General features: G+C 38.0%; 2 protein-coding genes across 3 annotated transcripts in view; one reads left to right on the top strand and one right to left on the bottom strand.

The window, feature by feature from the left end:
* On the top strand, nucleotides 1-12548 carry trpc4apa (transient receptor potential cation channel, subfamily C, member 4 associated protein a). Its single transcript, XM_079858058.1, has 19 exons — nucleotides 1-190; nucleotides 1862-1990; nucleotides 2147-2263; nucleotides 3580-3634; nucleotides 3838-3893; nucleotides 3997-4125; nucleotides 4263-4464; nucleotides 4690-4878; nucleotides 5093-5235; nucleotides 6441-6572; nucleotides 6671-6729; nucleotides 6822-6923; nucleotides 7027-7110; nucleotides 7185-7275; nucleotides 7376-7516; nucleotides 7604-7715; nucleotides 8606-8718; nucleotides 8812-9018; nucleotides 10600-12548. Exons 1-19 carry the CDS (start codon nucleotides 65-67, stop codon nucleotides 10735-10737), a joined length of 2325 nt encoding a protein of 774 aa, XP_079714184.1. The 5' UTR covers nucleotides 1-64; the 3' UTR covers nucleotides 10738-12548.
* myh7ba (myosin, heavy chain 7B, cardiac muscle, beta a) overlaps nucleotides 12046-27422 on the bottom strand; it is an 18950-nt gene continuing 3573 nt past the window's right edge. The window contains exons 7-43 of one of the 2 annotated variants that reach the window (XM_079858056.1): nucleotides 27203-27299; nucleotides 26434-26454; nucleotides 26260-26352; nucleotides 26002-26065; nucleotides 25803-25901; nucleotides 25622-25725; nucleotides 25394-25532; nucleotides 25191-25309; nucleotides 24776-24925; nucleotides 24515-24685; nucleotides 24224-24403; nucleotides 23770-23902; nucleotides 23603-23679; nucleotides 23135-23222; nucleotides 22838-22955; nucleotides 22597-22720; nucleotides 22330-22466; nucleotides 19960-20215; nucleotides 19420-19662; nucleotides 19154-19330; nucleotides 18916-19061; nucleotides 18752-18842; nucleotides 18280-18669; nucleotides 17140-17266; nucleotides 16904-17022; nucleotides 16608-16804; nucleotides 16174-16523; nucleotides 15938-16062; nucleotides 15325-15440; nucleotides 15012-15204; nucleotides 14631-14834; nucleotides 14419-14544; nucleotides 14162-14332; nucleotides 13956-14060; nucleotides 13749-13844; nucleotides 13516-13662; nucleotides 12046-13403 (exon numbers count right to left, since the gene is read on the bottom strand). In XM_079858056.1, the coding sequence (XP_079714182.1) occupies nucleotides 13392-13403; nucleotides 13516-13662; nucleotides 13749-13844; nucleotides 13956-14060; nucleotides 14162-14332; nucleotides 14419-14544; nucleotides 14631-14834; nucleotides 15012-15204; nucleotides 15325-15440; nucleotides 15938-16062; nucleotides 16174-16523; nucleotides 16608-16804; nucleotides 16904-17022; nucleotides 17140-17266; nucleotides 18280-18669; nucleotides 18752-18842; nucleotides 18916-19061; nucleotides 19154-19330; nucleotides 19420-19662; nucleotides 19960-20215; nucleotides 22330-22466; nucleotides 22597-22720; nucleotides 22838-22955; nucleotides 23135-23222; nucleotides 23603-23679; nucleotides 23770-23902; nucleotides 24224-24403; nucleotides 24515-24685; nucleotides 24776-24925; nucleotides 25191-25309; nucleotides 25394-25532; nucleotides 25622-25725; nucleotides 25803-25901; nucleotides 26002-26065; nucleotides 26260-26352; nucleotides 26434-26454; nucleotides 27203-27299 (5305 nt within the window). In that variant the 3' untranslated portion in view covers nucleotides 12046-13391. The remainder of the gene's footprint in view (nucleotides 13404-13515; nucleotides 13663-13748; nucleotides 13845-13955; nucleotides 14061-14161; nucleotides 14333-14418; nucleotides 14545-14630; nucleotides 14835-15011; nucleotides 15205-15324; nucleotides 15441-15937; nucleotides 16063-16173; nucleotides 16524-16607; nucleotides 16805-16903; nucleotides 17023-17139; nucleotides 17267-18279; nucleotides 18670-18751; nucleotides 18843-18915; nucleotides 19062-19153; nucleotides 19331-19419; nucleotides 19663-19959; nucleotides 20216-22329; nucleotides 22467-22596; nucleotides 22721-22837; nucleotides 22956-23134; nucleotides 23223-23602; nucleotides 23680-23769; nucleotides 23903-24223; nucleotides 24404-24514; nucleotides 24686-24775; nucleotides 24926-25190; nucleotides 25310-25393; nucleotides 25533-25621; nucleotides 25726-25802; nucleotides 25902-26001; nucleotides 26066-26259; nucleotides 26353-26433; nucleotides 26455-27202; nucleotides 27300-27422) is intronic. The other variant, XM_079858057.1, reaches the window with a different exon arrangement.

Here is a 27422-nt window from a genome sequence, read left to right on the forward strand (position 1 = left end):
GAGTGAGCGTCGAAAGCTGAGCGATTTTAACTTCCTGTTTGGAGCAGTTCAGGAAGACGAAGTAATGGCGACGCTACTGGGGCCCGAGTCCCCTTGGATGGGAGGAAAGAAACGGACTCGAAACAGGAATATTCTCACCAGGATACGACAGAGTCAGGTCACTGGACGAGGCGTCAGCAGAGGGACGCAGGTAAACGGGAGAATTTGTTCTGCTGACACAGAAAAGCCGCTGTCAGGGATCCGCGTTTATGAGCTGAACCGTCTATCAACCTGCTTTAAGTTAAGCAACAAAATAAATCGGACGGTTGTTACATTTAAGTTTGATCTAAAGGTAGTTTAAATAATCTCTTAAAACTTGTCAAATGGTCAGTGTAGTTTGAAAATAAACCACGTAAAGGGAGAAGAATGACAACTGGCCGTTAACTAATTAGGTTGTTCTTGGCTTTGACTGTACGATGATAATTTGGGTTAAACGAGGCTTTAAATACAGTCCAAATACAATCCAATTAAAGACTCCGACACATGGAGTCGTATTATTATGAATGACTAATATTATGAATTCTAATCACACACCGAGCAATCTGTAATCATATAATGTTTATAACCGACCAGCTGCTTTAAGTTAACACGGGTTGTGTCTCACAACCTAAAGCTTTCTACCTAGACAGCATTTATGATCATTATATGCTCCTTTGAATGTCATAAAGGCCAAAAGTGTTGTCAGGGAGAGCAGTCAGCAATGATTGACTGACACATATTGTCATTTTATCTAGTGTCCAATTGTTCCATATCATTTTCGTATAGGTTGTCTTATCCATTTTTCCCCACCACCAGCCTAAACAGTAAATTTCACTCATTTTGTGTGGGTTATTGGTTCAGGCAGTCATATTTTGCTGGCTCAGGCCTGGAGTTTAAAGAGCTTGAATTATGTAAGATGTCCTGTTGAGTTGGACTTGACCCTAGCCTGGGAATTTAACTGAATTGAACCCCCACAGGTTTCACTTTCACTTCATACTCCCAGTATTTGATACTGATTAACACTAAATAGTTAGGACCTATTAGAATACTTTGTCGTTTAATGTTTCTACAATGACAGGTTGGTGAATGTTTCTAAAGACCTTTTATTAGTATGCCATTTTTGGCACCTATCAGGCTACTTGTTCCTTTGAGTATTTGATTGTATTTTGAAGAAATAAAAAGGTAGAGGACATACTTGTGTGGTTTATGGTAGAATGCATGGAGTTCATTGTATCAACATGACCTTGAAAGACACTTACAAGTATTATATGTAATAAAATACAAAAATTATACCAGCTAGGAATTGGCAACCTATAACAACTACTGATAGAATGAACATTAAATCAGGTTCTTGCCTAAATGAATGTCACCTTTGTGTCAGGATGTAAAGTACTTTGGAGTCAAATTAACTTCTAAAGACTTCATAAAATTAAAGAATATAGCTTGCCTTGTATGTAATTGATTTGCATTTTATTGAAAGTATTGTGTGTGTGTGTGTGTGTGTAAATTGTACTTTGGCAGCCCTTCAAAGTAATGTACATGTAAATTCTTTGTAATAGCATTTCATTATTACCATTAGTTGTCAAACTTGCAATGGACTCTTATTATTGGTCTTAAAAGGCAGTGTATTTGAAAAATGATGCTATTAATAACCAATTTTAGTAAGTAAACATACATTAATTGTATTATCTATTGTTTCTATTTATCTATCTGGACTCTGCTGTTCTTTTAAATGTATAAAAAATAAATCTATATCATTCAAGTTTTCTTGCTTTATGTGAACTGGCCTTGCTCCTTTTGCTGAATTGCAAGAACTGAAACAATGTTTATTCTTTGTTTTCAGCTCCCAGAAGTTCTTCTTCAGGAGAGAGACAAGAGGGCGAAATGGCACGGGATTCCAGTCTTACTCCAGGAGCTGTACGAGAGCAGCCACCTAAACAGTGACTTCACCCGCTCGCATATTGTCCTGAAGGTGAGATCTCTTATTCCACTCACTCTTTTGAGTGTGGGATATTTTCTTATATCTTAAATAGCTTTATAGCCACTTGATATCCTTATTTCAGAGCAGACCTCACTCTGAGTGTCTCTCTAGGCTGAATTTGTCTCACACTGTGATGTTCTGATACAGGAACTGTCATCCTTGCTGTCTATGGAGGCCATGTCTTTTGTGACGGAGGATAGGAAGACGGCGCAGGAGTCCACCTTTCCCAACACATACACCTTTGACCTGTTTGGAGGTGTAGATGTGAGTTCAGACACTCTCATGTCTTCTCTGTGTAATGAGGAATTGGCACCATAACTGTGATCAATAAAAAGAGTGCTAATGAAAATGGATGACAGTGAAGTTATTGATTAGCCTAGTCTGTGTGTTGTGGCATAGAATAGCTTTGTCACTACTGTAACTTTACAGTAAAGAAAAACAATATATATATATATATATATATATATATATATATATATATATATATATATGTTTTGATAATGGGTGCGTTTTGATAATACATGAATGTTCTTAACCCAATTATGCATAATAAGCCGACAATGCATGTGATCATGTTAACACGTTTCCTTTATCGGAGTACGTCATAAACGGCTTAGGGTTAGGGTTAGCATAAACTGATTGTCACAGCTAGATTTTTGCCCCTTACGCTGATTTTGCCCAGCATGTAAAGTAAACTCATTAACCTGATTTCTGTCGGCTTATTGAAGTGCGCATGTTTGATGTGTGACAGGAACATGTCCTTACTGTGCATTTTAAGCGCATCCAGACAGAGCGAGTGTTTTGCAGTAAGGGAGGAGGAAAAAAGTCACAGACTCAGACTCTTTCTTGACCCAAAAAATGCTAAAAGTGCTCTCATCTCATGCAGCAGAAGAAGTGGTAAACTACAGTACAGTCAAAAATGCTGCATCTGTAACTGCATGAGAGGATAATATATGAGCCGTAAGCTTCCCGCTGACATGTTGCAATACTCTTCTTCGGTTTTTAATGCTTTATTTAACATCACAACCGACATAAGTAAAATACCTGGAGGTAGATATGCAAATTACGTTTGACGTCACTAACAGGAAATAACCTGATATATTAATAAAGTCTTGTAAACTCAGTTTACTTGCGTTATCGGGTTATTGGTTTGCATTTAAAGTTATCAGTGTACTGGTGTGTATGTAAACGTGCTCAATGTTAAAAGCTCTCTGTAACTTGCATTACAACCTTTTAAATATATTTTATATCATGTTTTAAAATATTGTAAAATATACATATATTATTTACACATTATCATGAGGAGAACATTGGCAGACTACCAGAATTTGTAGAGGCAGAATTCCACAGATAGCTCCGAAAAATGTATTGTTTGTGCTATATCTGTCAATAAGATTGTAGTGTCTATTTGACAATATTCAGCGTGTTTCAATTAAATCATATTCAATCATAAATTGAACTTTCATTTATCTGATTAATCAGTTAATTGAATAATTAATTGACAGATCAATTTATTTATCAAATGGATTTTAGTTGCAGACCTAGATCAATTCAGAATGAATGATTGATTGTCTTTTTAGCTGCTGGTGGAACTTCTGATGAGACCCACTCTGACAACGCTACAAAAGCCCAAGAGTAAGTTAACTAGTAGAACATTTTATGGAGATTATTTAAAAATAATGATATTTATTACTGTTATTTATTGCTAAATATATAAATGTATTATTTATATAAAATAACAACAATTATATTATTATTTTATCTGCACTTAGTCTAGTAACCATTGTTAAATACTTTCATCAACAAATAAAATTTGATCTTTTTTAAACTTCTTGTAGTGAATGATGACTTGGTTAAGGACTGCCTTAGTGTGCTGTACAACTGCTGCATATGTGTAAGTATTCTGGCTTCGTTCTCATTTAGGAATTAAATTGAAGGGTGACTAATATCCACATGATGGGTTCAGGATGAGTATAAGTTCACTTATTTTCTTACAGACGGAAGGGGTCACAAAAAACCTGGCATCGAGGGATGATTTCGTCTTATTTCTCTTCACGTTGATGACAAATAAGAAGACCTTTTTGCAAACAGCTACTTTAATTGAGGATATTCTTGGAGTTAAAAAGGTCAGCCTTAAATGCATTGAGAGGATTAAGAATATTTGTCTTATCTACAAAAACAAAAGCCTAACAATTAAAAGTGATAAGCTTGTGGAATTCGTCACTAGTAATATCTGATGGTGTTTAATAATGGTTCATAACAGGAAATGATTCAGTTGGAGTGGATCCCGAACCTGTCAGGACTGGTCCAGAGCTTTGACCAGCAGCAGCTCGCCAACTTCTGTCGTATCCTCTCCGTCACCATATCTGAGCCTGATGTGGGGAACGATGACAAACACACACTCCTAGCTAAAAACGCACAGCAGAAACGCAATACCAGCCCCTCACGTGCCGAGGTCAACCAGGGTATGTGGACTACTAACTTGACTTTACTTAGAGCTGATGCCACAAAGAGCAGTAAAGTGGTGACTGAGAATAAGATCATTGCTAAAGGGAAATTTGGTATATGGAAAAATTACAGCTTTTTCCATTCAGTATACTGTATATATAGAGTATTTCTGGCAGGAAAAGATTTATGGAGTAAGCGTTAATAGGGCATGAATTATCAAAACATAATGTAATATTTTCCAGTCACACTCCTGAACATCCCTGGGTTCATTGAGCGTCTCTGTAAGTTGGCCACACGGAAGGTGTCCGAGGCAACTGGAACATCAAACTTTCTGCAGGAACTAGAGGAGTGGTACACTTGGCTCGACAACACGCTAGTACTGGATGCACTCATGCAGATAGCAACTGATGAAGCTGAGCACAGCAGCACAGGTAGAACTGCTGTTTAACTTGTTCATTTCTTATTCAAAACCTTCAGTGCTTATTTGGTGCATAAGAAATACTTATTTTTATCAATGCTAAACTTTTGTGTGCATAATATTTTTGTGGAAACCATGATACATTTTTTTCACAAAAACATTACTGATCACAAAAATGTGAACTTTATAATATATATATTTTTTTATTAATTTATTTTTTCTCACAGAATCATCTGATGAGAGTACGTTGGCCACCATCCCACTGAGGCATCGTTTGCCACAGTCCATGAAGATCGTTCATGAGATCATGTATAAGGTGGAAGTGCTGTACGTGTTGTGCGTCCTGCTCATGGGCCGACAGCGGAACCAGGCAAGAGTCTGTCTGTAAAGGATCTACATATAACTAGGGGTGTAACGATACATCATTATATCAAGATATAGCAATATAAAAATGCGACTTTATGTATCGTAATCTATATGATTTTGCGTTAGTTTTATCCAAGATTCCGCTTACTGTATTTATAAGGTATAATTCACCCAAAAATGTACATTGTCGTCATGCCCTTATGTTGTTTCAAACCTCGCTTCAAACTTCCAAACACAAATGAAGATATTTTTTATGAAACCTAAGAGATTTCTGTCCCTCCATTTAAAGTCCATTCCTCTAAAACTTAAAAGATCCAAAAAATGTCATGAAGGCATTGTAAAAATAATCAATCGAGTGGTCTAATACAAATCCAAGTCTTCTGAAGAGACAAAATGGCTTTGTTTGAAGAACAGATTTACAACACGCATAAAGGCTACTGAAGTAAACACAAACATGCTTGTGCGACGCGCAAAAACATCATGAGAGAGTAAATACAGATTTTATCATTTTTGGATGAACTAACCATTTACAGTTTGTGAAATAGTTATTTGACACGCTTTCTTGCGATTAAAACTGTAATTGATAGCAATGATCATCTGAAGCTAATCGGTGCTGGAACGGCACTCCTCAAAGTGAAAGCGCAAACATCATTTCATTCACCATATCACATTAAGTTTTAGTAGTATGATTATTTAAAGCATTTTAGATGGTTTATTCTTATATGTATTGTGCATTAAAAGGATAGTTCACCCAAAAATGAAAATTCTGTCATCATTTACTTTCTCTCAAGTTGTTCCAAACCTGTATGATTTCCTTTCTTCTGCTGAACACAAAAGAAGATTTTTTAAAGAAGGTTGGTAATTAAACAGTTGCTGGTCCCCATTGACATCCATAGTATTTTTTTTTTCCTACTATGGAAGTCAATGGGGTCCATCAGTCGTTTGGTTACCGACTTTCTTCAAAATATCTTCTTTTGTGTTCAGCAGAAGAAAGAAAGTCATACAGGTTTGAAACAACTTGAGGGAGAGTAAATGATGACAGAATTTTCATTTTTGGGTGAACTATCCCTTTAATAGCGGGACATAGCGAGTACCAGGAGAGTCTGTGCGTTGTAACGAATCGTGACATGAGTGTATTGTTACACCCTTACATGGAACTGATTAAATCCTAATGTTGTAATTCCCATCCTTGTTTATCATATCTGTTAGGTGCATAAAATGTTGGCGGAGTTTCGTTTGATTCCTGGACTCAATAACCTTTTCGACAAGCTCATCTGGAGGAAATACACCACCTCTAATCACGTGGTTCATGGACAGAATGAAAACTGTGATTGCAGTCCGGTGAGCTTTGAGTGAATACATTGCAGATTTATCCCATTCGCTCTAATCCATTTCCCATAATTCTCATTGATCATGTTATGCTTTTGTTTATTGTGCAGGAAATTTCATTTAAAATCCAGTTTTTGAGGCTTCTGCAGAGCTTTAGTGACCACCATGAGTAAGTTGCAAGATTGTGAGCTTTGAGTGGCATGTCGCATACCTGTGGATTGACTGAAGAATGTATTCATCCATGTATTCTTTTGTTCTCAGAAATAAGTATTTACTTCTGAATGCTCAAGAGCTGAGTGAGTTGAGTGCCATCTCCCTAAAGGCAAACATCCCTGAGGTGGAGGCACTAGTAAACACCGACAGGTATTGTTCAGATGTCAAATCTATATGCTATATTTTCTTTTCTTTTTTCTTTTTTTTAAACAGCATACACGTTACAATCTATCTTATCTGTGGTGTCTTTCAGGAGTTTAGTGTGTGATGGTAAAAAAGGGCTCCTCACGCGGCTCCTCACTGTTATGAAAAGAGAACCGCCAGACTCTTCCTTCAGGTGAGACTCTGGGTTCATAATGATTTGGATAAATGTGTTTTGAAATGTCATGATGACATATTTTCTATCTAAAGGTTCTGGCAGGCAAGAGCTGTTGAGAGCTTCCTCAGAGGGGCCACATCATACGCAGACCAGATGTTTTTGCTGAAGAGAGGCTTGCTGGAGGTACAGATGCTTATACAAATGCCTGTGCCTCTCTTATTGGTCAAAATGTTTTTCCCCATAGAAGTGATTGAGTTGCTCAAATCTTGTCTTTTGATTGTAGCACATCCTCTTTTGCATCATCGACAGCGGCTGCAAGTCCAGAGATGTCCTGCAGAGCTACTTTGACCTGCTCGGAGAGCTTATGAAGTTCAACATTGATGCCTTCAAGAGATTCAACAAATATGTCAACACAGAGGAAAAGGTACAGGGAATAACAAAATGTGGAGAAATAAAAGCCGTTGTTCAACAACCTCTGCTTGTCTTTGGTTAAACAATGTGCCTTCCTCAGTTCCAGGTGTTCCTCACCCAGATCAACAGCTCTCTGGTGGACTCCAACATGCTTGTCCGCTGTATTGTCCTCTCACTTGATCGATTTGAGAGCCAGACAGAGGATGTGAAAGGTAAATTCAGCCATTGTACTCTTGGATTGTTAGCAATATTGCTAAAAGTATACACTACCGTTCAAAAGTATTTGGTCTAAATTTTTTTGAAAGAAATTAATACATTTTTTAAGGAAGGACATATTAAATGACAGTAAAGACATTTATATTGTTGCAAATAGGGCTGTGAAATGATTAATCGCATCCATAATAAAAGTTTGTGTTTACATAATATATGTGTGTGTACTGTGCAGAATTATTTTGTATATATAAATATACACGCATGCATATATTTAAGAAATAGTTGCATATATATATATATATATATAGTTTGTATTATAATAAATATATATAATCTTGATTTTTATGTATTTGTAAACTTAAAAAAAATGCCACGTAGATCATCAAAGTTTAATGCAAGAAATAAAAAATCTTGTTGCTTCCAAAAGGTATGCTTTTACTCAAATTTTTTCAATTAATAAGAAGGAAGATTTATATGTTGTTTGTTTATGTATCGATAATGTATGTGTACCAAAATAACAGTGCATAGCTACAGCAATATTTACCTCCATATTGTTTGTACTAAAAACATAAACACTATAAATTCCACACTGAGATTTTAACCGATTCACTCAATCAGACATTAAAACATCTGTCTTCATATTCCCATACTCACTAGTCTAATTTTGGCTAATGACAGTCTTTAGGGAATTTAAGTCAAATTAAAAGTGCACTAAAATCATCACAAGTATTCAATATTTTGCTCTGCCCTAATTGTTAATGGGAAAAGTGTTGTAAATTTCTTCATCAGATGGGAGAAGTCTGTTGAGCGCATTAGACGTTCTTTTCTGAAACATATTTTGTCTGATCACAATTGACAAATTTCAGTGTCTTTGTTTGTGCCTCTGCAGTGGTTGAAGTGCTCTCTGAGTGCTGTCTGCTGTCCTACATGGCTCGAGTGGAGAACAGGCTGTCCTTCCTTTTTAGGCTGGTTAACATCATCAATGTGCAGACCCTCACACAGGCAAGACCACAGTGCAGATCTCCTCTCCCTGTTTGTCTCATTTGAGTCCTCCATGATAATTATTCCTCTGTGTTTTTCTGGCTCCTCTCCCAGGAGAACGTGAGTTGTCTTAACACCAGCCTGGTGATTCTGATGCTGGCCCGGAGGAGAGGCAAGCTCCCGTTTTACCTGAACGCCCTGCGGGAGAAGGAATACACAGAGAAATATCCCGGCTGCCTCCTCAACAACTTCCACAACTTGCTGCGCTTTTGGCAGCACCACTACCTCAACAAAGATAAAGACAGCACCTGCCTGGAGAATGTGAGTCTATATATGGTTTAGAGCTGCACAATATCTCAAAATCAAAACGATATCACGTTATGGCTTAGTACCATTGTAAAACTGATTTCAGTAAATGTTACTGATTTGAGAATGAAGCATTTCATTTACACGTGTTGTTCACGATTCAGTGTTTTAGTCTCAGAACGGCAAGGTTCATTTTCTGAGACGCTGTGAGCTGCACGTGTGTGAATGAACATACAGTGCCTTCACTCTGAAACCAGCAGCGCATTTATTTATTTGTCGGCTACCTGTCAAAATAAAAGCTTTATGGTAATAGACATTATTCAGGTTAGACGCCATATTGAATTTCAGACTGTAACAAAGTTCAAGTTCAGGGATGGAAGGAAGGAGGCGAGAACTGGCAAATGATAAAAGTAAACTTTGAACACAAAGTAAAACAGCGAAACTAAAGTAAGCAGCAGCCGCCACACAGCCAAATTAGGCATAATAAAACAAACTACATAAATGTCCCAGGCCTGGTCCTCTCTCGACTTAAACTGGGTTAGGGTTAGTTGTCCCCTCTGGGACTCGAGACCTGTGTGCCGCACAGGTGTCTCTCATTAGCATTCTCTCCACAGGCCTCGCTCCGCTCCCATGGCTCTCAGCCTCGACCTGCTTCGCCACAAACACGGATGGCAACAAAGCTGTGAGGGATAGACTTAGTCTTTACAATGGCACACACTGTATAAAGGGCCTAGATCACGTAATTTTCACAACTTTTGTTTTATGGAGTTTGTGTCTACTGAAATGTTTTTCGGAAAGATGTTTCGTCAGCTAAACGATCGGTATGTTGTTAAACAATAGTACAAACCATTAAACATGCTGTAATTCTATACCCTCACAGCCTCGTTTTCATTCCTGTAAAAAAATGTATATGGTGCTACCCTGACTTAGGTCTGTAGTATGTGCCATACAAATATTTACACCTTAATTTCTTAATTTTCAAATGGTATAGATTCTATACCATTTGAAAAATAAGGAATTAAGGCGTAAATATTTGTATTATAATTTTACAGTGAAATTATTTGTTTTAGAACTATTTAGTTATTTTCCAGTACAATTGTATTTAAATATATTTCTTATTTTATTTAATATATTTTATAATAATCACAATAATTATGATTATTTTATAGTCATTGAGTTGGTCAATCACATTCAACAGTGTGAATGTGGCCTATGAAAACTAAAAGAGGAAAGATTTTTTTTCAAACTTTTTACTTTATAATTTGAGTTTGTTCTTGTTAAGAGTAAACCCAAGTATGAACACCTAAAAGTTTTCCCCAAATCATTCATCCCTTAAAGGATTTTGTGGGGGGGAAATTCATCAGGGTAAAAATATAATTTTTCAGCTCTTTTTTTCCCTATGCAGAACAAAATCACTCCAATTATTCTAGAATGATGAATTCTTTCAAAATAAAGCTATTCAAGTCATTGGCAATATATTTTGCAGTTAAACAAAATATCACAATATCAGTTTTTCCCAATATCGTGCTGCCCTAATACAGTTGGAATCCTTCCTTTAGGAGAATATTTAACCGTCAATGTTCTCTTCTCTTACAGAGTTCCTGTATTCCCTTCAGTTACTGGAAGGAGACGGTTTCAGTACTGCTCGGAGAGGACAGGACTTCTCCCTGTGCCATTATCAGCTACATAGATGAGCCTTACATGGAGCTAGAGCGGGACCTTCTAGAGGATTGACTCTTCTGGGTGGGCTCGGGGAGGGATTTGCACGTTCAGCTCCGATTGGGTTCAGAGAGCATATAGAACAGCCTCCCGTCTCATCCGACTGCATGCTGCGGCTCAGAGAGCTGTCCATTCTCTACTTGGTGCCCATGTTCCACTTCATCTCCAGCTCCTGGGTGCAAAGGAACGTCCCGTGAAGGATCGCCCACCCTGTCATTCATTCACTGGGAACGCAGTACCTGGACCGCTCAAGCCAGAGCCGAAACTCTGACCTGAAACTGTCTCGTTGTGTTTTGGTGCCGTTCTCTCGGTGAAATCGCATGGGGCCTTTTATACAGAATTACACAAAGAAGAAAATATTTAGGCTAAATGTCCGACTTGGATCATAAATCCGTATCCTCGACTGGGGGCGGTCGATGATCTAGTGATCGAAGAACTGTACAGCCAGCCTTTAAGGAGATTTTCCTCTGTAATTTAGGATGAAAAAAGCAAAAGAGAAGTGTTGGATTGTTGAATGGTGGCTTGGATGTTAGTTTGCCAAGCTGTCAGAAGGTTATTCTGAACGGCACTCGTGCTTAACTGATTGATGTCAAAATCTTTGTACAGTGTAGATGAATGAGAACTGAAATTGAATTTGGACAAGTCTTATTTATTTTCTCACACTTCTCTTGTAATTTTGCGCCCATGATGGGATCATAAATCTGTTTTCTTTTCATATTCTCCATGGCTTCTCTCCTTTCATTAGGTTTTATCAAGCACATATGAAATAAGAGATTTTCCGTTCTTGTATTTTTAATTTTTTGTATAAATGAGTTTTTAATAGGTGTATCATTCCTTTTGTTTTATTTTTTCACAATGAAACACTTCATATCTTGTGGGCACGGAAGGTGTTAAACTATGCAGGTTCACTCACTCCATGGTCGTAAATATCCAGCTAGCCTTGATCTCCATGCTGTCATCTGTCGTTTGTTCCGTAGCAAATCACTAAATCACCATCTTCTAACTTTACAGGCCTCAGCCGTTGACAATCTGTGTTGCGCTCAAACATGCGGCTCCGGCTTGGTGGCCGGGAACCTGCGAAGGTGCTGCTTTGTGCTGGATGTGGTAGCTGAACTAGACTAGAAGCGCTAAACTAGAAACTTCCAATCAACTACCTCGTTTCATTAGTGTTGTTTTCTAACCCACTCCTATAGTTTAAGCATGCTGTGGCTTTTATTCTGTTCCACTTAATTTCACTGTGTATGCAGAAGTTCCTGTGTATAAATGTGTTTCACAACAATTGCTTTGCTTTTACCTGTGGATGTTCGCACATTCTCGTGTGTGTTTTGTTTTTTTCTTTTCTTTAAATCGCTTCCATATTCTGTCACGGTGCTTTGCATTGGCAAAACACAATTTCATACCATTCGTATAAATCGGGTTGAATGCAACAGAGTTTTTGGTCACTTCCTTTGACACCAGGAATGTGTAGTTGTAATAATAGCAGTAGTGTGAATGTGCTTTTTCTGATTTGAATGATTGCTACATAAACACAAAGGATCTGAATGTCTCTTCTTTATCCACAGGCCTTGGTTCATGTCTTGCATGGGTTGGGTTGGGTTTGGTTTTAAATGACATTTTCTTGTGTAGCTCTGTCTGGATGAATTTAGTCATAAGTGATAACCATGTCAAGCCCAGTAAACTTAATGCTTTAAATAAACCTGAATTCATTATCCTGCCTCTGACAGTTCAAGTTAGATGAGCTTTACTTTTTTGTGCTTTTTATTATCAATGGTTGCAGTAATTTTGTGGGAATCTATAACAGTTTGAATATAAATCATGTTGCCTCTATTTTGCCTGTTTTTGTTTTAATATAACAGCACAATTCAAAGACTGTCTTACTAAACTAAAACAACTTCAAATTGAAAAATGTTTGTTATATTAACTATTATTGCCATTCAAGCCTCTTTCTTTTTCATATAGCAATAGTCCAAAAAGAAAAATCCCAGTCTAAAAGGAAACCATTTTATATATATTTGCGCTATTGCTTTAATCTATTTTCATTAACTCGGATTTTAAAGGTGTGCTTAGTCTACTTTATAAATTAGAATGCATACTTTTTAATTAGGAATACCTCATAATTAAATAAAGTTTAAATATTATTTTTTAAAACAACTTACAGACGAAGACTACAAGATGCCAGTCATACGCAGCGCTACGCGCTTTACCGCATACAATTGTGGAATAAATAAATGTGTTGCTGACTCTAGTAGCGCATTTCTAGTGGTACCAGTTAACGTTACTGGAAATGTATTGCGTTTGTGTTCCACGACGCTAGTTGTCAGTAGGCTATACGTCCACGACCACTGCCATTTTGACCAGAGCAACAGGAAAAACTGCGAGCACCTGTAAGTTATTTTAAACACATTTGTTTACATTGTGGTATAGTTATCCTTTTTTTGCAAAATACCTTGAACATCCTGAAGAGGGTTTTAGAGTGGCTGAGTGGCTTTTTTTCTTAGTTTAAAGTCAGAGTTGTCATGAAATTGCAGTATACATTGGTATAAATGAGGACAACATGAAATACACATTTCTATGTTCTACATAAACATAAACACACTTCTTTGCTCATAGCTTCTGGCACACAAAACTGTTGCAGTGAGCTGTGTTCGTGGTAGAGAGGGGCTTCTTCTTCACTCTGCAAGCTGAAATGGGTATAAACAAAGATGATTATTCTAAATGTATTCAGTACAGCCTTAATGTGGAAAAAAGTAGCCAATATGTTGAAATGCAATATTCAAGACTTGAGCTACATGCCTTAGGACTAGCCTTGCTACCCAAGTCTCTGGTGCGGGTACGTAGTTTATTCACTTGAGACTCTGCAGTCTCGGCTCGTTCCTCAGCATCATCCAGCTCATGTTGGATCTTCTTGTACTTGGTCAAGTTGGTATTAGCTTGCTCCTCCTACAATACAATCAGCAGGAACCATCAGTGATGTTGTTATAAGTATACATGAGATGTGGCACATTAAGGTTTATTTGTAGACTCACCGCTTCCTCTGCTTGTCTCTTGTAGGTCTTAACTTTGGCCTGTAGCTTGTCTATGAGTTCCTGAAGGCGAGCCATGTTCTTCCTGTCCTCCTCAGTCTGTAGAAACAGCAGGTGGTGCCACAGGCTTTATTCTTTCAGGCTCAGTGCAACTCAAAGCTATTGCACTAACTAAATTTAATTTGTGAATCTGTCTCATGGAGTTTGTACCTGATAGGTGAGCTCCTTGATCCTTCGCTCATATTTGCGGACTCCCTTCTGGAATTCATTGCTTTTTTTCTGCTCAGATTCCAGTTCATTCTCCAGGTCTCTCGCCTTGAGGAAAGTTTGTTTTATATTTTTTATAAGGTGCAGGACATCATCGATGTCATTCAGGTTTGAATTATTTTATAGATGGCAAAAGTCATCATGCATACCTTGCTTTCCAGTTTTTGAATTTGCTTCTTGCCTCCTTTTAGAGCGATCTGCTCAGCCTCATCCAGGCGCATCTGCAGATCTTTGATGGTCTGCTCCATGTTCTTCTTCATACGTTCCAGGTGAGCGCTGGTGTCCTGCTCTTTCTTGAGCTCTTCCGCCATCATGGCAGCCTGCTCGTTGGAAGCTTCATATTAAATTTCCTGTACAATACACAACAATTTTTACCAAAAAAAAATCCTCTATGCAAACTCCTCACATCAGTGATGGCCTTTTTGGCTTTCTCTTCTGCATTTCGGCCCTCCTGCACAGCATCATCCATCTCATTAGACAACGTGGAGAGATCACTCTCCAACTTTTTCTTTTGATTGAGCAGTGATGTGTTCTGGGGAGGCAGAAAGAATTAAATGCCTAGGTATTATTTGTTGTGTCTGCTAGGAAGAGTTGCCTTCTGGTAAATCTGGCCATTACCTGGGCATGCAGTAGGTTGACTCTCTCTGTGGTTTCCAGGAGCTCAAACTCTGCCAGTTTGCGAGCACGATCGTTCTGCTCCAGCTGGCTTCTCAGTTCTTCCACCTCAGCTGTCAGGAGGTTGTTCCTGCGTTCAGTAATGGCACCCTGTTCCTTTAGTTCTTCATTTTGGTGAATAGTCTCATCCAGCTCAATCTGAAGGTCCTTTTCATTTAAAAGATGGATTTCATGTTATTTAGGCTTCAGTAGGTGACTATTTGTTTAGATCATTTTGTATATATATCATGGTATTAAAATAATCCCAAACTGTTTTTATTTCCCACATTAATGATGCAATAGTTGAAATATGTTTGTTTTAACAGAAGCGACATTTGGATTTACCTTAACCTGTGTCTGCAGGTTACGGACCATTTTTTGGGACTCAGTGGCCAAGCGATTTGCATGGTTCAGCTGAACCTCCATTTCATTCAGGTCACCCTCCATCTTCTTCTTTACCCTGATGGCTTCATTACGGGATTTTGTTTCTGCATCCAGGGTGGCTTGCATGGACTCTATGGTACGCTGATGGTTACGCCTAGTAAAGGTGAGTAAGTAAGTTAGGAAGCCTTGTGGTTTAAACAATAGTGGTCGTATAATGGAATGGAGTAAATGGAAAATAATGGTTCAATAATCAGTCTTCCTCACTAGTTCTCACCGAAGATTGTCAATTTCCTCATCTTTCTCAGCTAGCTTCCTGTCAATGTCTGCTTTGATCAGGTTGAACTCCAGCTGTATACGCAGAGTCTTACTCTCCTCATGCTCCAGAGTGCCCTGATACAAAAATAAGGTAAGAGAATTTAAGAGAATGAGAGTCCAAGTACCTTCAAGTCCATTTTGGTGTGATATTATTCTATATAGGCCAGTTTTAAAAACCTCAGCTGCACCTGTCAAGTTATTAATTTTTTATTTTCAGAGATTTCCTTTATCAATATGTCATTCTTATCTAAAGTAAGTATTCCAGTTTTTACTTGAATCAAACTGTCTTTTCTCTTTAATGCATACATACACTATATAATGTAACCTTATCTAAAAAAAAAGACCCACTAAACTGTTCAAGTAAATGCTCAAGTAAACAAGTTCTTTCTTTCTGTAAATGCTTAGCAAACTGGAAATTTCCCACTACCTTTGTTTAAAATGTCACAATAATGATCATTGAAAATATTTACATTGATGTTTGTTATTCACAATTTTAAGCAAATACTAAAAATTTACTCTGGATTTCATTTCTGGTTCTCAGTTACAAAAATTTCAGAGACAAAAAACAGTACTTCAGCTTCCTCCAGTGCTGCTTGAATTTCAGTCTTCTCCATGTCCAGGCCCTTCTTGATCTTCTCAAGCTCATGAATGGTCTTGCCCCCCTGGCTTATTTGGTCATGCAGGTCAGAAATCTCTTCTGTTAGAAACATGATGGTATTGATAAAAACACATTTTGTGACTGACAATGTATGTTAATTTGACGTCACAGTATTTTCTCCATTCATAATCCTTGAAGTTCAAAGCATACCCTGTAGATTTTTATTCTCCCGTTTGATGCTCTCCAGATGGTCCAGAGCCTCTTCATAAGAGTTCTTGAGTTTAAACAGCTCGGTGCTCAGATTCCGAGACTCTTTCTGTGAAGATTCCAGCTCAGACTGGCACTCCTCGTACTTCTGCCTCCATTCTGACAGAATCTTGTCAAATTGCCTCTGCTTCTTGTCCAGGGCAGCAGCGGCTGCATTAGAGCGCTCCAGATCTACTACAAGATCCTCAATCTCTGACTGAAGCCGATGTTTGGTCTTTTCTAGGGAGGAGCACTTGGCGTTTGTTGCCTCGACTTGTTCCTCAGCCTCTTGGAGGCGGGTGGCCAACTTCTTCCTGTCAAGTTTAGGAATATAATGATTCAGTTTTAGATTGAATGAAGCCAGCAGTCATTATTGTCCTTCTACTCCACACACTCACTTTGCTTCCTCAAGTTCCTCTGTCTTCTGAATGGCGTCTGTCTCATACTTGGTCCTCCATTGAGCGACCTCGGCGTTAGCCTTGGACAGTGCACGCTGCAGCTCAGATTTGCCCTCTTGCTCTTCATCATACTGCTCCCTCAGCAGATCACAGTCATGCCTGGATGATTGCAAGGCATGAGCCAAGGAATTCTTTGACTGAAAGGAGCAGATGCCAAAGACAAGTAAAATTACAAATTTGTTCCACATTAAAGCCAAAACATGTTAAGCAGTGAGGGGGAAAATGGTTTCTCTTACTTTGGCTTCTTCCTCTAGCTGTTTCTTGAGCTCCTCTATGTTTTGACTAAGGGAATTCTTGGTACGCTGCAGTTGAGACACCAGAGCTTCACGCTCCTCCAGCTTTCTGCGCTGTTCGCCTGTATTATGTAAAAAATATATAGGTTCAGAGTTAGTAGGGATATTAAATGTCTCAAAACCGGTGCATAGATCTCTGAGTGGTTCTTGTTAAGGTTGAATTTGTTCAGTAGGTATACCGCTTTCAGCCTGAGTGCGGGCTCGCTGCGTGTTGGTGTCACTGAGCTGTCTTTGGAGCTCCTCCACTTTGGCTTTTGACTCATTCATCTGATCCTCGTAGAGGCGACACATTTTCTCACTGGTAGCCTGCAATATTTTTATATAATGAAATAATATAATAAATTTTTTTCAATAAAATGTCTCTTACATATATGTGTATGAATGAAAATATATGAAAAAATACATATATGTGTATATAAATATATAATATAAATATATACACACACGTCACATACATATTATTTATTATATGTTTCCTGTCAGATATATAAATATTCCTTTATTTATTCCTTTATTTGTGTATCTTTACCAACATGTTGTTTTATGGAAAACAACTTAGTAATGATACTGACACAAAACTTTCTCCATATTTTTATTGAAAATAATAATGATGAGTGAGTGAGTCAAGTTTTTACTCAGTTCAGTTAATTTTATTAAGGCTGTCTGGTTATTTTATGATGCGCAGATGTCGTGTGTATATGGATTGTAATCGAAAATTGTAATCAATTAACCTTAAAGTTTTTTATTACCCTTAGTAAATTGAAGTGACTGTTAAATATAAGGTTTAACTGACTGGCAATTATAATATTTAATAATATATTACTTATGTTATATATAGGCATATAATTAAATTTTACAATAAGGTTAAATTTGTTAACATTAGTTAAAGCATTAGGTATCATGAACAAAGAATGAACAACAGTTTTCACAGCATTTATTAATCTAGGTTCATGTTAATTCATAGATATACTATTTTTTTTTGCTAATTCGTGTTTGTTAATAATAGATTTACTGATGTTAATTCATAGAGCTTGAATTGTAAAAATATTTGATATTTAAAAATTAACATCAAGCTACATTAATAAATGCTGTAAATTATTGTTCATTGTAAATAAATGATACCTAATACGTATTTAAACTTTATTAATAAAATAAAATAATAATAGTATAAAAAAATCAGAGCATGTAAAATTCACCCAACGAAGACTATTTAAACCTGAGCTCGAACTGAAATCAGTCCTTGATTTTTCAGTGTTAAAGTCAATGCTAAATTAATGCTAGTTAAATTAGATCAGAATGTGATGCATCATATTTTCCACCTTGCTCTTTGCCAGCTGCTCTAAATTTGAGGTGAGGTCATCCGCCTCCATCTTGGCCTCACTCCTCTCCTTCTCCAACTTCTGTTTGACTCGCTGAAGGCTGTCAATTTGCTCACTCAGTTCAGCCACGCTGTCTGCATGCTTTTTGCGCAGTGCAGCAGTCATAGCCTCGTGGCGCAATATGGCCTCCTCAAGGTCACGGCGCAGCTTTAGAAAGTCTGCCTCCCGTTTTTTATTCATCTCAATTTGGGCTGACGTGGCACCTCCGGCTTCCTCGAGAAGCTCGCTGAGCTCTTCAAGCTCTTTGGATGCATCGCCTCGCTGTTTCTCCGTCTTCGCTCGGGAGGAACGCTCTGATTCCAGTTCCTCTTCAAGCTCCTCAATACGAGCCTTGAGGCCAATGAAAGAACGAATGAAAATATGTTCTGACTGAGACATCAATTTGAAGATTAAATGGTCTAGTCTGATTTACCTGCAATTCCTTGATCTTTTTTTGAAGCTGGATGATTAATGCTTGCTCATCTTCGATTTTCGAACTGATCTGGCTCATTTCAAAATCTTTCCTACAAAACATCCCCACAAATTAAGAACAGAAATGGATTTATTTGACAGCATCTTGTCATATGATAATCTTACTTCTTTAGCTTTTCCTCTAATTGCTGCTTGTCATTTTCGAGGTCCATGACAGACTCCATTGACAGCTTCAGATCACCCTCCAGCTTGCGTTTGGCCCGTTCCAGGTCCATTCGCAATTTCTTCTCTTGTTCCAAGGATCCCTCCAACTAAAACAAGGGATTGTATTGTATTACTGATTCCTGACTCATTCTAGATCTGTTAACGGTCCTTCTAACATTTATCCAACATATGAACGTACATCATCTACTTGCTGCTCTAACTTGGCTTTGGCCTTAGTCAGAGTGTTGACTTTGTCTTCCTCCATCTGCAAGTCATCCAACGTCTGCTGGTGACTCTCCTGTAAGGCCTTCTTCTCTTTGGTTAGCTTCAGAATAGTTTCATCCAAAGCTGCCATCTCTTCTATCAGATTCTTCACCTATGAAGAGGTATTTTGATTAGTTTAACAGACTTCACGGTGACGCGACAACAGAGCTTGAGGTTCATTTTTCTTCAGAATGGCCTCACCTTGTTTTCAGTGGCATGCTTCTCCTTCTCCAGCTTGGCCAAGGTTATCTCCAGATCATCCATGTCCTTTTTCAGCTCAGCACACTCATCCTCTAGCTTGCGTTTTTTTGCAAGAACGGTAGCGTTCATCTCCTCTTCGTCTTCCAGGCGTTCAGTCATCTCCTTCACTCTGGCTTCAAGATGAATCTTGGTTTTGATGAGCAGGTCACAGCGGTCCTCAGCATCTGCCAGGTTATCCTGCTCCTATAGAGCGATTTAAAAAAGTAAATTCAAGCATTTTAACACTGAATATGAACAATTAATTTTAATCTTTTTGGACTATTTCACAATTTATTGGGTATCAGCATTAAAACTCTGTACAATTGTAGATCTTTTACATCATCTTCTTTCCCTAAAACCTAAATAGATCATGTTAAAATGATTGACTTGGAGAAGAAAGGTAATTTTATACTTCTATGGCCACTGTAGCTCATTTTGTGGTGTTTATGAGCAAACAGTGTTTGCCACTCGAACTGCAAACTGATATTGTATGAGACTTACTGCCTGAAGTTGCAGGGAAAGGTCATTCTTCTCTTGGATCAGGCTGACCTGTTTCTCCTCCAGCTCTTTACGTTTGGACTCTGATTTCTCTAGTGCCTCCTTTAGCTTCAGGAACTCCTCTTTTAAAGCGGCCAGCTCTTTTTCTGTGGCTGCGCTCCTCAGCAGGGGCTTGATTTTGAAAAAAAGTTTCATCCACGGCCAGTTCTTCACAGTGTTGAAGGCCCGAATATTCCATTGGATGATCATCAGAGCCTCCCTAATGACAAAAGGCAGGTATAATCATTCTCTTTAAGGCAAGTCAGTCTACTTGGTGGCCATCTTGGTGATACAAGTACAGCTCCTTTATAGTTAAATTGGGGGCGATTGAAAACTGTTGGAATTAAGTTTTACGATTTTGTTTCTTTAAATCAAATTATACTAAAAAAAGCTGGTCCAGTTACATCATGTAATTGGCTTCCATTCCATCAGCCACCATTTTGAACTCGACTATTTTAGGTTTTACTGTCTCTAGTCCAATTATTATTATTTCGTTTTTTTACAATACAATTAGTTTTTGTTTTACAGTTGCAGTTTTTGTCTCATTTATTGTAACAAGTATTTCTGCAGTCTTATCATTCATCTATATTTAAACTATAAAAACACTGTATTAACTACATTAACAAGCTATTGATACATCATGGGCAGTGTTATTTTAGTATTATTTATATACTTTTATTGTATTTATTAATATATTTTCACTTCTTTTTAATTGTCATTACATTTTAGTATGTATTTTATGTTTGTTTTTTTAACTTCAGTTAGTTGCCGAGGCAACATTTCTAATTTGAAATATTTATATTTCATTTTATTTGAGCTTTATTTCAGTTGGTGAAAACACTTTTTAATAGTTTTAGTTAACAATATCAACACTGATCATGAGAAGACTGTCACCCCCATATGACCCACTGGCTTATGTCCATGAATGCATGAAACGAGGCTCATTTTAGTTAGTCTATTACTGGGGTGACTTTCAGATGTCATGCACTTACTGTCACAGTTCTGCTGTTACTACTTTGGAGATGACGGCATAGAATTCGGTCTGATCAAATAGCTGCCATGCATCTGTGCCCCAGGCCACCCAAAAGGTGAAGTGCCTAATATTTATTTAGAAACCGAGGCCTTCTGTTGGACCAGCGGCTTTAATCCTTTGCCAGTCTGCAGACATGCTTTCAATGTGGTCCTTTAGAGGCACAGGCGCCTTGGCAAAACAGATCTTTGAGAAGGGAGCTGGCCTGTATTTTTAGTGGGGAGTGGGGTGAGCAGCTGACATGTGACCCACTGAGCCTATAAGCTTTAAGGACACTGTCTGCATTGTCTAATAAAGGGAAAGGGTGGAGGTCATGGATATGGACATGGAAAACCTTACATGTTTCACAGAGAGTGTCGGAGCGTATGAAGGGTCTCGGCCACACATGCACATGGACAAATGCATATCTGAAGACACACGCCTCACACACTCCATCCACATGGCCCCAAAATACCTCTCATATGTTAAGGGTTGAGAGGTATCATGTGACAACAGCTTGTTGCTATCTTTATTAGGAGTGAACCTGTTGGATATCAGTATAGTTTTGTGAATATTTGTGTAGGGCGGCATCATTTCAGAGTTAGAATATGGAGAATATAAGAGCATGGAAGCCATTTTCTCTATACTAGTGGATTGAAAGCAGGTAAGAGCTATTAGCAGGGTAAAGCTGCGGTCACATTTACTTTGGTTCTGTGCATTTTCGAGGTCACAATCATCTGTATTGATCTGCACGATCAGGAATTTTGCCTTGCAGATGCTGCATCAGGTTCATAGTGGTCACCTGAATTCACAGCATTGTGACTTCTCTGTGAGCTGGGCTTCAAAAATCAAGAACAATAGACATTTTTGCCCGTGAAATTTTGCTAATGTGACCGCACTTTAAAGCTGAATATGTAACCTTCATATTTTACTTCATATTTTATATTCAGAAAAATCTCTAAATCTATTTACAATGGCTCCAAAATATATTTTGCCACTTAAACCACACTTAACATCTTCAAACAAATGATGATAGAGCTTTTCTTAGTACTACTTTCTTTACTTTTGTAAGCCATTTTAGCAATTATTTTTGACCTACTGGGGTCAAAGTGATGGATGTTCCACTAACTTATGTTAATCAGAAAATGTTCAATTAAATTGTCAAACTACTGTACAGAGACTTTTTTTTGGTGCAATATCTTTCTTTAAAATGTTATCTAATACAATGACTTTCATTCATTTTTAAGTGTGACTTAAATGTCCAAATATGTCCAGGGGCATCCATTTTAATGTTAGTAGCAATTTTGCATGGAATTGCGTATTACTTCCTCTCCATCATATTCTTCAGCTCCATCCTCATGATCTTGCCACGGCTGGCGGCCTGCAGCAGAGTGAGAACTTTAGCCAGACGCTCGTCCCTCATCTCCTCTAGGTGCCCCAGCAGACCGGCCTTAAAGAACACCTGTAATGCAGAGACACAGACTGTTGATTTAGACAATTTTGTCTTCTGTTCAGAGTAGCGCCTCTGATTGATGTCCCATTGCTTGAGGCTCAAAGCAACAAACACTCTTACTATCTGAAGTCTGACTTGCCTTAGTATGCCCAAATCTATATTGATTATGGTCGATTTCCAGTGAAGCCAGAAGTTTCTCTGCAGCCTTCCTGCTGTCCACAAACTTGTCATCAGGGATAGCGTGAGGATTCAGAATGCGATATCTTTGAAATGGAGGAATTTACACATCCTTATTGTTTATGCCATATGGATTATATAGTAATGTATAGTGCCTTTATGTATTTATGAACACAAAGTGTGTAAACAGTAGCTCATCTTACCGTTGTTTGAATTCGGCATAAATAATTCTGTTAGGAAATCCCTTCCTGCAAATGCGAATGCCCTCCAGCACTCCATTACAGCGCAACTGGTGCAGCACCAGGAAAGCATCCATAATTCCTGCAAATAAGATGAAAATGTTTTAGTTAGATGTTTGTGCTGAGGTTTTGCAGCTTGGATACTTGTTCAGACCATTGTTTTAGTGTAACATAAAGCTGTGATTTTGATTGATGCTCAGAAATAGTGATTTTCATGAAAACCCTGTTGGTTTGGAAGTGTTGAAGTGCTCAGTGCAGCACCTGGTGTTTTGGTCTCATTGGGGATGATGCAGCGCACAAAATGGGGCTGAGTGCTCCGCAAGTTTGTCATCAACTTGTTGAGATTCTCCTGTAGGTGAGAAGCAATCAAGGGACACACTCCTGTAAGTCATGTTGTACAGCAGTGTTTCCACATTTTACACTGCTAAAAACACATGCATTCAACAAATGCAAAGGTGTCGTTCTCCTCAAAACAACATTGTCAAGTGTGTTTCTAGACTTACCTTGAGTTGTTGATGTTCTTTGTGGGAACAGACAGAACAGGAGCCAGCACAGACTTAAAGTGATGTTCATGTGTCATTTCTCTAAACATCACTGCAAGTCTTAACTGCCTCCCTCTTAGTACTGACGAGTTTTGATTTTTTGTTTTAAGGACAATGAATAATTATTTCTGTTTAATATCAGATTCTACCTAGCGCAAGAAGCAGGAAAGTCTTGTTATATTCCCACCTTGTGTAGCTGTGACACTGTCTGGAAGGAAGCAGCCTTTTTCCTCTTTTCTTTGCCCCCTGTTTTTGCATCAGAGGCTAAAAGGAAAAAGTTTAATTTAGAATAAGTATTCTATGGTTTAGAAAAGAATTGTGGTATATCTCAGACAGAATTAGTGGTTTATTTACCTGAGTCAGAGCTAACATAATTATCATAGAGACAAGCCAGAAGCTTGTTGGCTGATTTCTGGAAACAGACTACCACTGTTTCATTCAGGGGGTCTTTGTTTTTGTCTAACCAACCAATAATATTGTATGGCACCTGAAATTCAGATAAAACTCTTTTTAAGTAATATTCAATATCTTTTTTCAGCAGGGTTACTTTAAAAACAGCTTAAACCAGCCTAAACTGGTTCCGCATCGTAGCCTTGCTGATTTGCACTGAAGAGCACTTTTCAGCTTGCCAGGCTGGAAGACCAGCTTAAACCTGCTAAAGCCAGCAAACTGACTGGTTTAAGTTGTTTTTCAGCAGAGAAAGTACCCAAAATAATCTAAAATACATAATATACTTATAATATCAGGTGCTACCTAAGAAACCTTTAAATTTAGTCTTGTTCAAGCTCTATTATTGGTACAAACTCACCACTCCTGCGTAGTGACCCAGCTCAAAATGAGCCTCATACTTTCTCTTCTTGTCAGGCCTTGGCTTTTGGAAATTGGCAGACTTGCCAAGGTGATTGTCAAACAGCTTAGCCTTGAAGCTGTTGTCGGAAGCTTTAGGGAACATGCACTCCTCTTCAAGGATGGACATAATTCCTAAGGGCTAACAAAGAGAAAAAAGCTCAGAAGGGTGTAATAATATTCTTGGTACATTCTGTAATAAAAATTATTTGCTATTATATCGTGTTTCAACTGCAAAAAAAAAAAAAAAAACCTTTTCAATGAGGTCAATGCAGGCTTGGAGGTCAAGCCCAAAGTCAATAAAGGTCCACTCGATGCCCTCCCTTTTGTACTCCTCTTGTTCCAGGATGAACATGTGGTGGTTGAAAAACTGTTGCAGTTTCTCATTGGTGAAGTTGATGCAGAGCTGCTCGAAGCTGTTGAGCTGTTGAGAGAATCCACATGACAGATGCACAAGTGTGAATGCCGGCGGAAATCTAGATAAGTGCGGTGTGGAATTTCGAGAGTCACTCACCTCAAAGATCTCAAAGCCGGCGATGTCCAGCACTCCGATAAAGAACTGCCGTGGCAGAGCGGTGTAGAGCGTCCTATTTATACGTCCCACCAACCACTTGAACATGCGATCATAAGTGGCTTTGGCCAGAGCTCCCAAGGCATAGTTAACCTGGTGGAGCCACACAATGTGTGTGGAGCACATTAAGACCACAGCTGTCACTTACATGGATTGCAACAGTTGCTTGGATACCAGGCTGATTTCTCAGGCTTATTTATTCCTTGTATATCAATAGATCAACAGTAAATATCAGTGGTTTCGACATGCATTAATATTGACAGCAAATAATCATTATTATTCCCCCCAAATTAGTATTTTTTTCTTTCTGTAACTATAGACACACATCCATAGACAGGATTTTGGGAACACTTCTCACCTGTTCGACATTCTGTCCTTTAACCACATACTCGTTGCCCACCTTCACTCTAGGGTGCAGAAGACCCTTCATGAGGTCTGCTGAGCTAACACCCATCAGGTAGGAGGCCTTATCAGCACCTGGAAATATCATTTCATTTAAGTTTTGGACCATATTTAAGGCATATTTGTAATTGACAAGTCAGGTTATGGATTTACACTCACTTTCAGTGCCATCGGTCTCTGCCTGCTCCTCCCGCTGCTTCTGTTTGAATTTCATGTTCCCGAAGTGCATGATGGCGCCTACTATTTTATAGCAGCCGTACTTTTCTTCTGGAGTAAAGCCAAGGATGTCCATGGCATGCTGGATGAAAAAGAGAATGATTTTGCAGACTATTTTTTTTTCTTTCATTTGGTCTTTGTAGGTGATAAAATACATTTTTCACAGCTTACATCAGTAGCCATAAGTTCCTGCCCATCATCCATGCTCTCCACCGTTGTCACTCCTTGGGAGCAAAAATGGTAGTCATAGGGATTTGAAGAGACCAGAAGCATGTCTGAAAAGGAAAGAATGAATGAAGGATTTTCTTGAATAATAGGTCAATAAAATACACAATTATAGCATTTATCATACCAAGAAGTTCAGGCTTCTTTTGTGACATGATCTGGTAGAAGATGTGGTAACTTCTCTCTCCAGGCTGCTGAAATATAACTCTGGATTTTTCCAGTAGATCTATACAAATAATTTGAAAAAATCACTGCACTGTCAGGTTTTACATTTTGGAATGACATGAACTAGAAGGGCATCATCATTCTTTGAACAATTTACTTACACAAGTCAATGTCAGCGGAAGCCAGTTTCCCTGTTGGTCCGAAATGGATCCTGATGAACTTACCCTAGAGCAAGAATTCAGAGCAAGAATGTAAATGAATTTGCACATTATGTATTATCTTATGACGCATATGGTTGAACACCATGATAATATGCAGTCATTTTAATTTTACAGTATGGTAAAATCAGTCTTTTTGTGTATGTGAGAGGAGCAGGCTTAAGAACTACAACATTGGTCTATATAGTGTCAGATACTCACGAAACGGGACGAGTTGTCGTTCCTCAGTGTCTTGGCATTTCCAAAAGCCTCCATTGCAGGATTAGCTTCAATGATCTGGTCCTCTAAAGTACCCTGGGAGAAGTAGTTTTATAATTGATTGCTTAATTTGTTCCTGTTTATGCAGTATTTCTCCACGGATGAAGATATACTCACCCCTGTTTTAGTTGCAGGGGCCTTTAAAAAAAAAACAGCAACAAAAAAGATTTTTGTTTTGTTAAACATTACATATTTCTCAGCTTCTATTTTTATTATATTATTCTATTCTATATTAAATAGACTGATTGTTTAATATGAATGTCATAAAGTGCATGTAACATTTTTAAATTACCCATTTCTAAGTATTTAAGTTTTACTTAAAATGCTAATTCATAGACTATTATGGGTTAAGAATTAAAAAATGGGGTAAAATCTTGTTAGCTCACATCAAATACAACAAAGTATTTAACTATGATAATCAGAAAAAAAAAAAAATTCCGTGAATAATGGATTTTGAAATGGAGTGTAAAAACTGTAATCTAGGAAACAAAGATGTTGGGCCAGCTTGAAATGTTAATCACAAGTTTGTTTCACAGAAAAACTTCAAGAACAAGAAGGAAAAATGCAGGAGATGATGTGCTGAGGATAAGCTATTGAAAACACAGAGTCAGGTTAACCCCACAAAAACATTTGGGGAAACTGGCAAAGACATATGCAAATGAAAGGGAGAGTCAAACCTCAGTCTAGATGTCCATTTACATTTATAGAAAAACAAGTTACAATACATAGAGCTAAAGTCACTGTAAAATTGTGCCAGACACCTAGATGAGGAACGACTTCAAAATGATAATGACAAACACTTGCCAGCATGAGAGGTAAAAAAAAAAAGCTGATTGAAAAAGAAGAGGGACATGATGTGAGGGAAACCGAGAGAGCGTTGTCTTACTCCTTTTTTAGTTGGCGCCTCACCCAGGGCCGCTACTATGGCAAAATACTGAATTACACGTTTCGTGTTTACCGTTTTGCCAGCACCAGATTCTCCGCTATGAGTATCAAGAAATGATTGAGTGACAAGACATTGAAAAAGAAAAAAAGAAAGAAAAATACCATAGCAAAGAACATTAGAAAAAACAGTGCAACAAAATGTTCTTTTTTTAAAAAAAAAA

The sequence above is a fragment of the Squalius cephalus genome, assembly GCF_949319135.1.
Source record: "Squalius cephalus genome assembly, chromosome: 22".
Classification (NCBI taxonomy): domain Eukaryota; kingdom Metazoa; phylum Chordata; class Actinopteri; order Cypriniformes; family Leuciscidae; genus Squalius; species Squalius cephalus.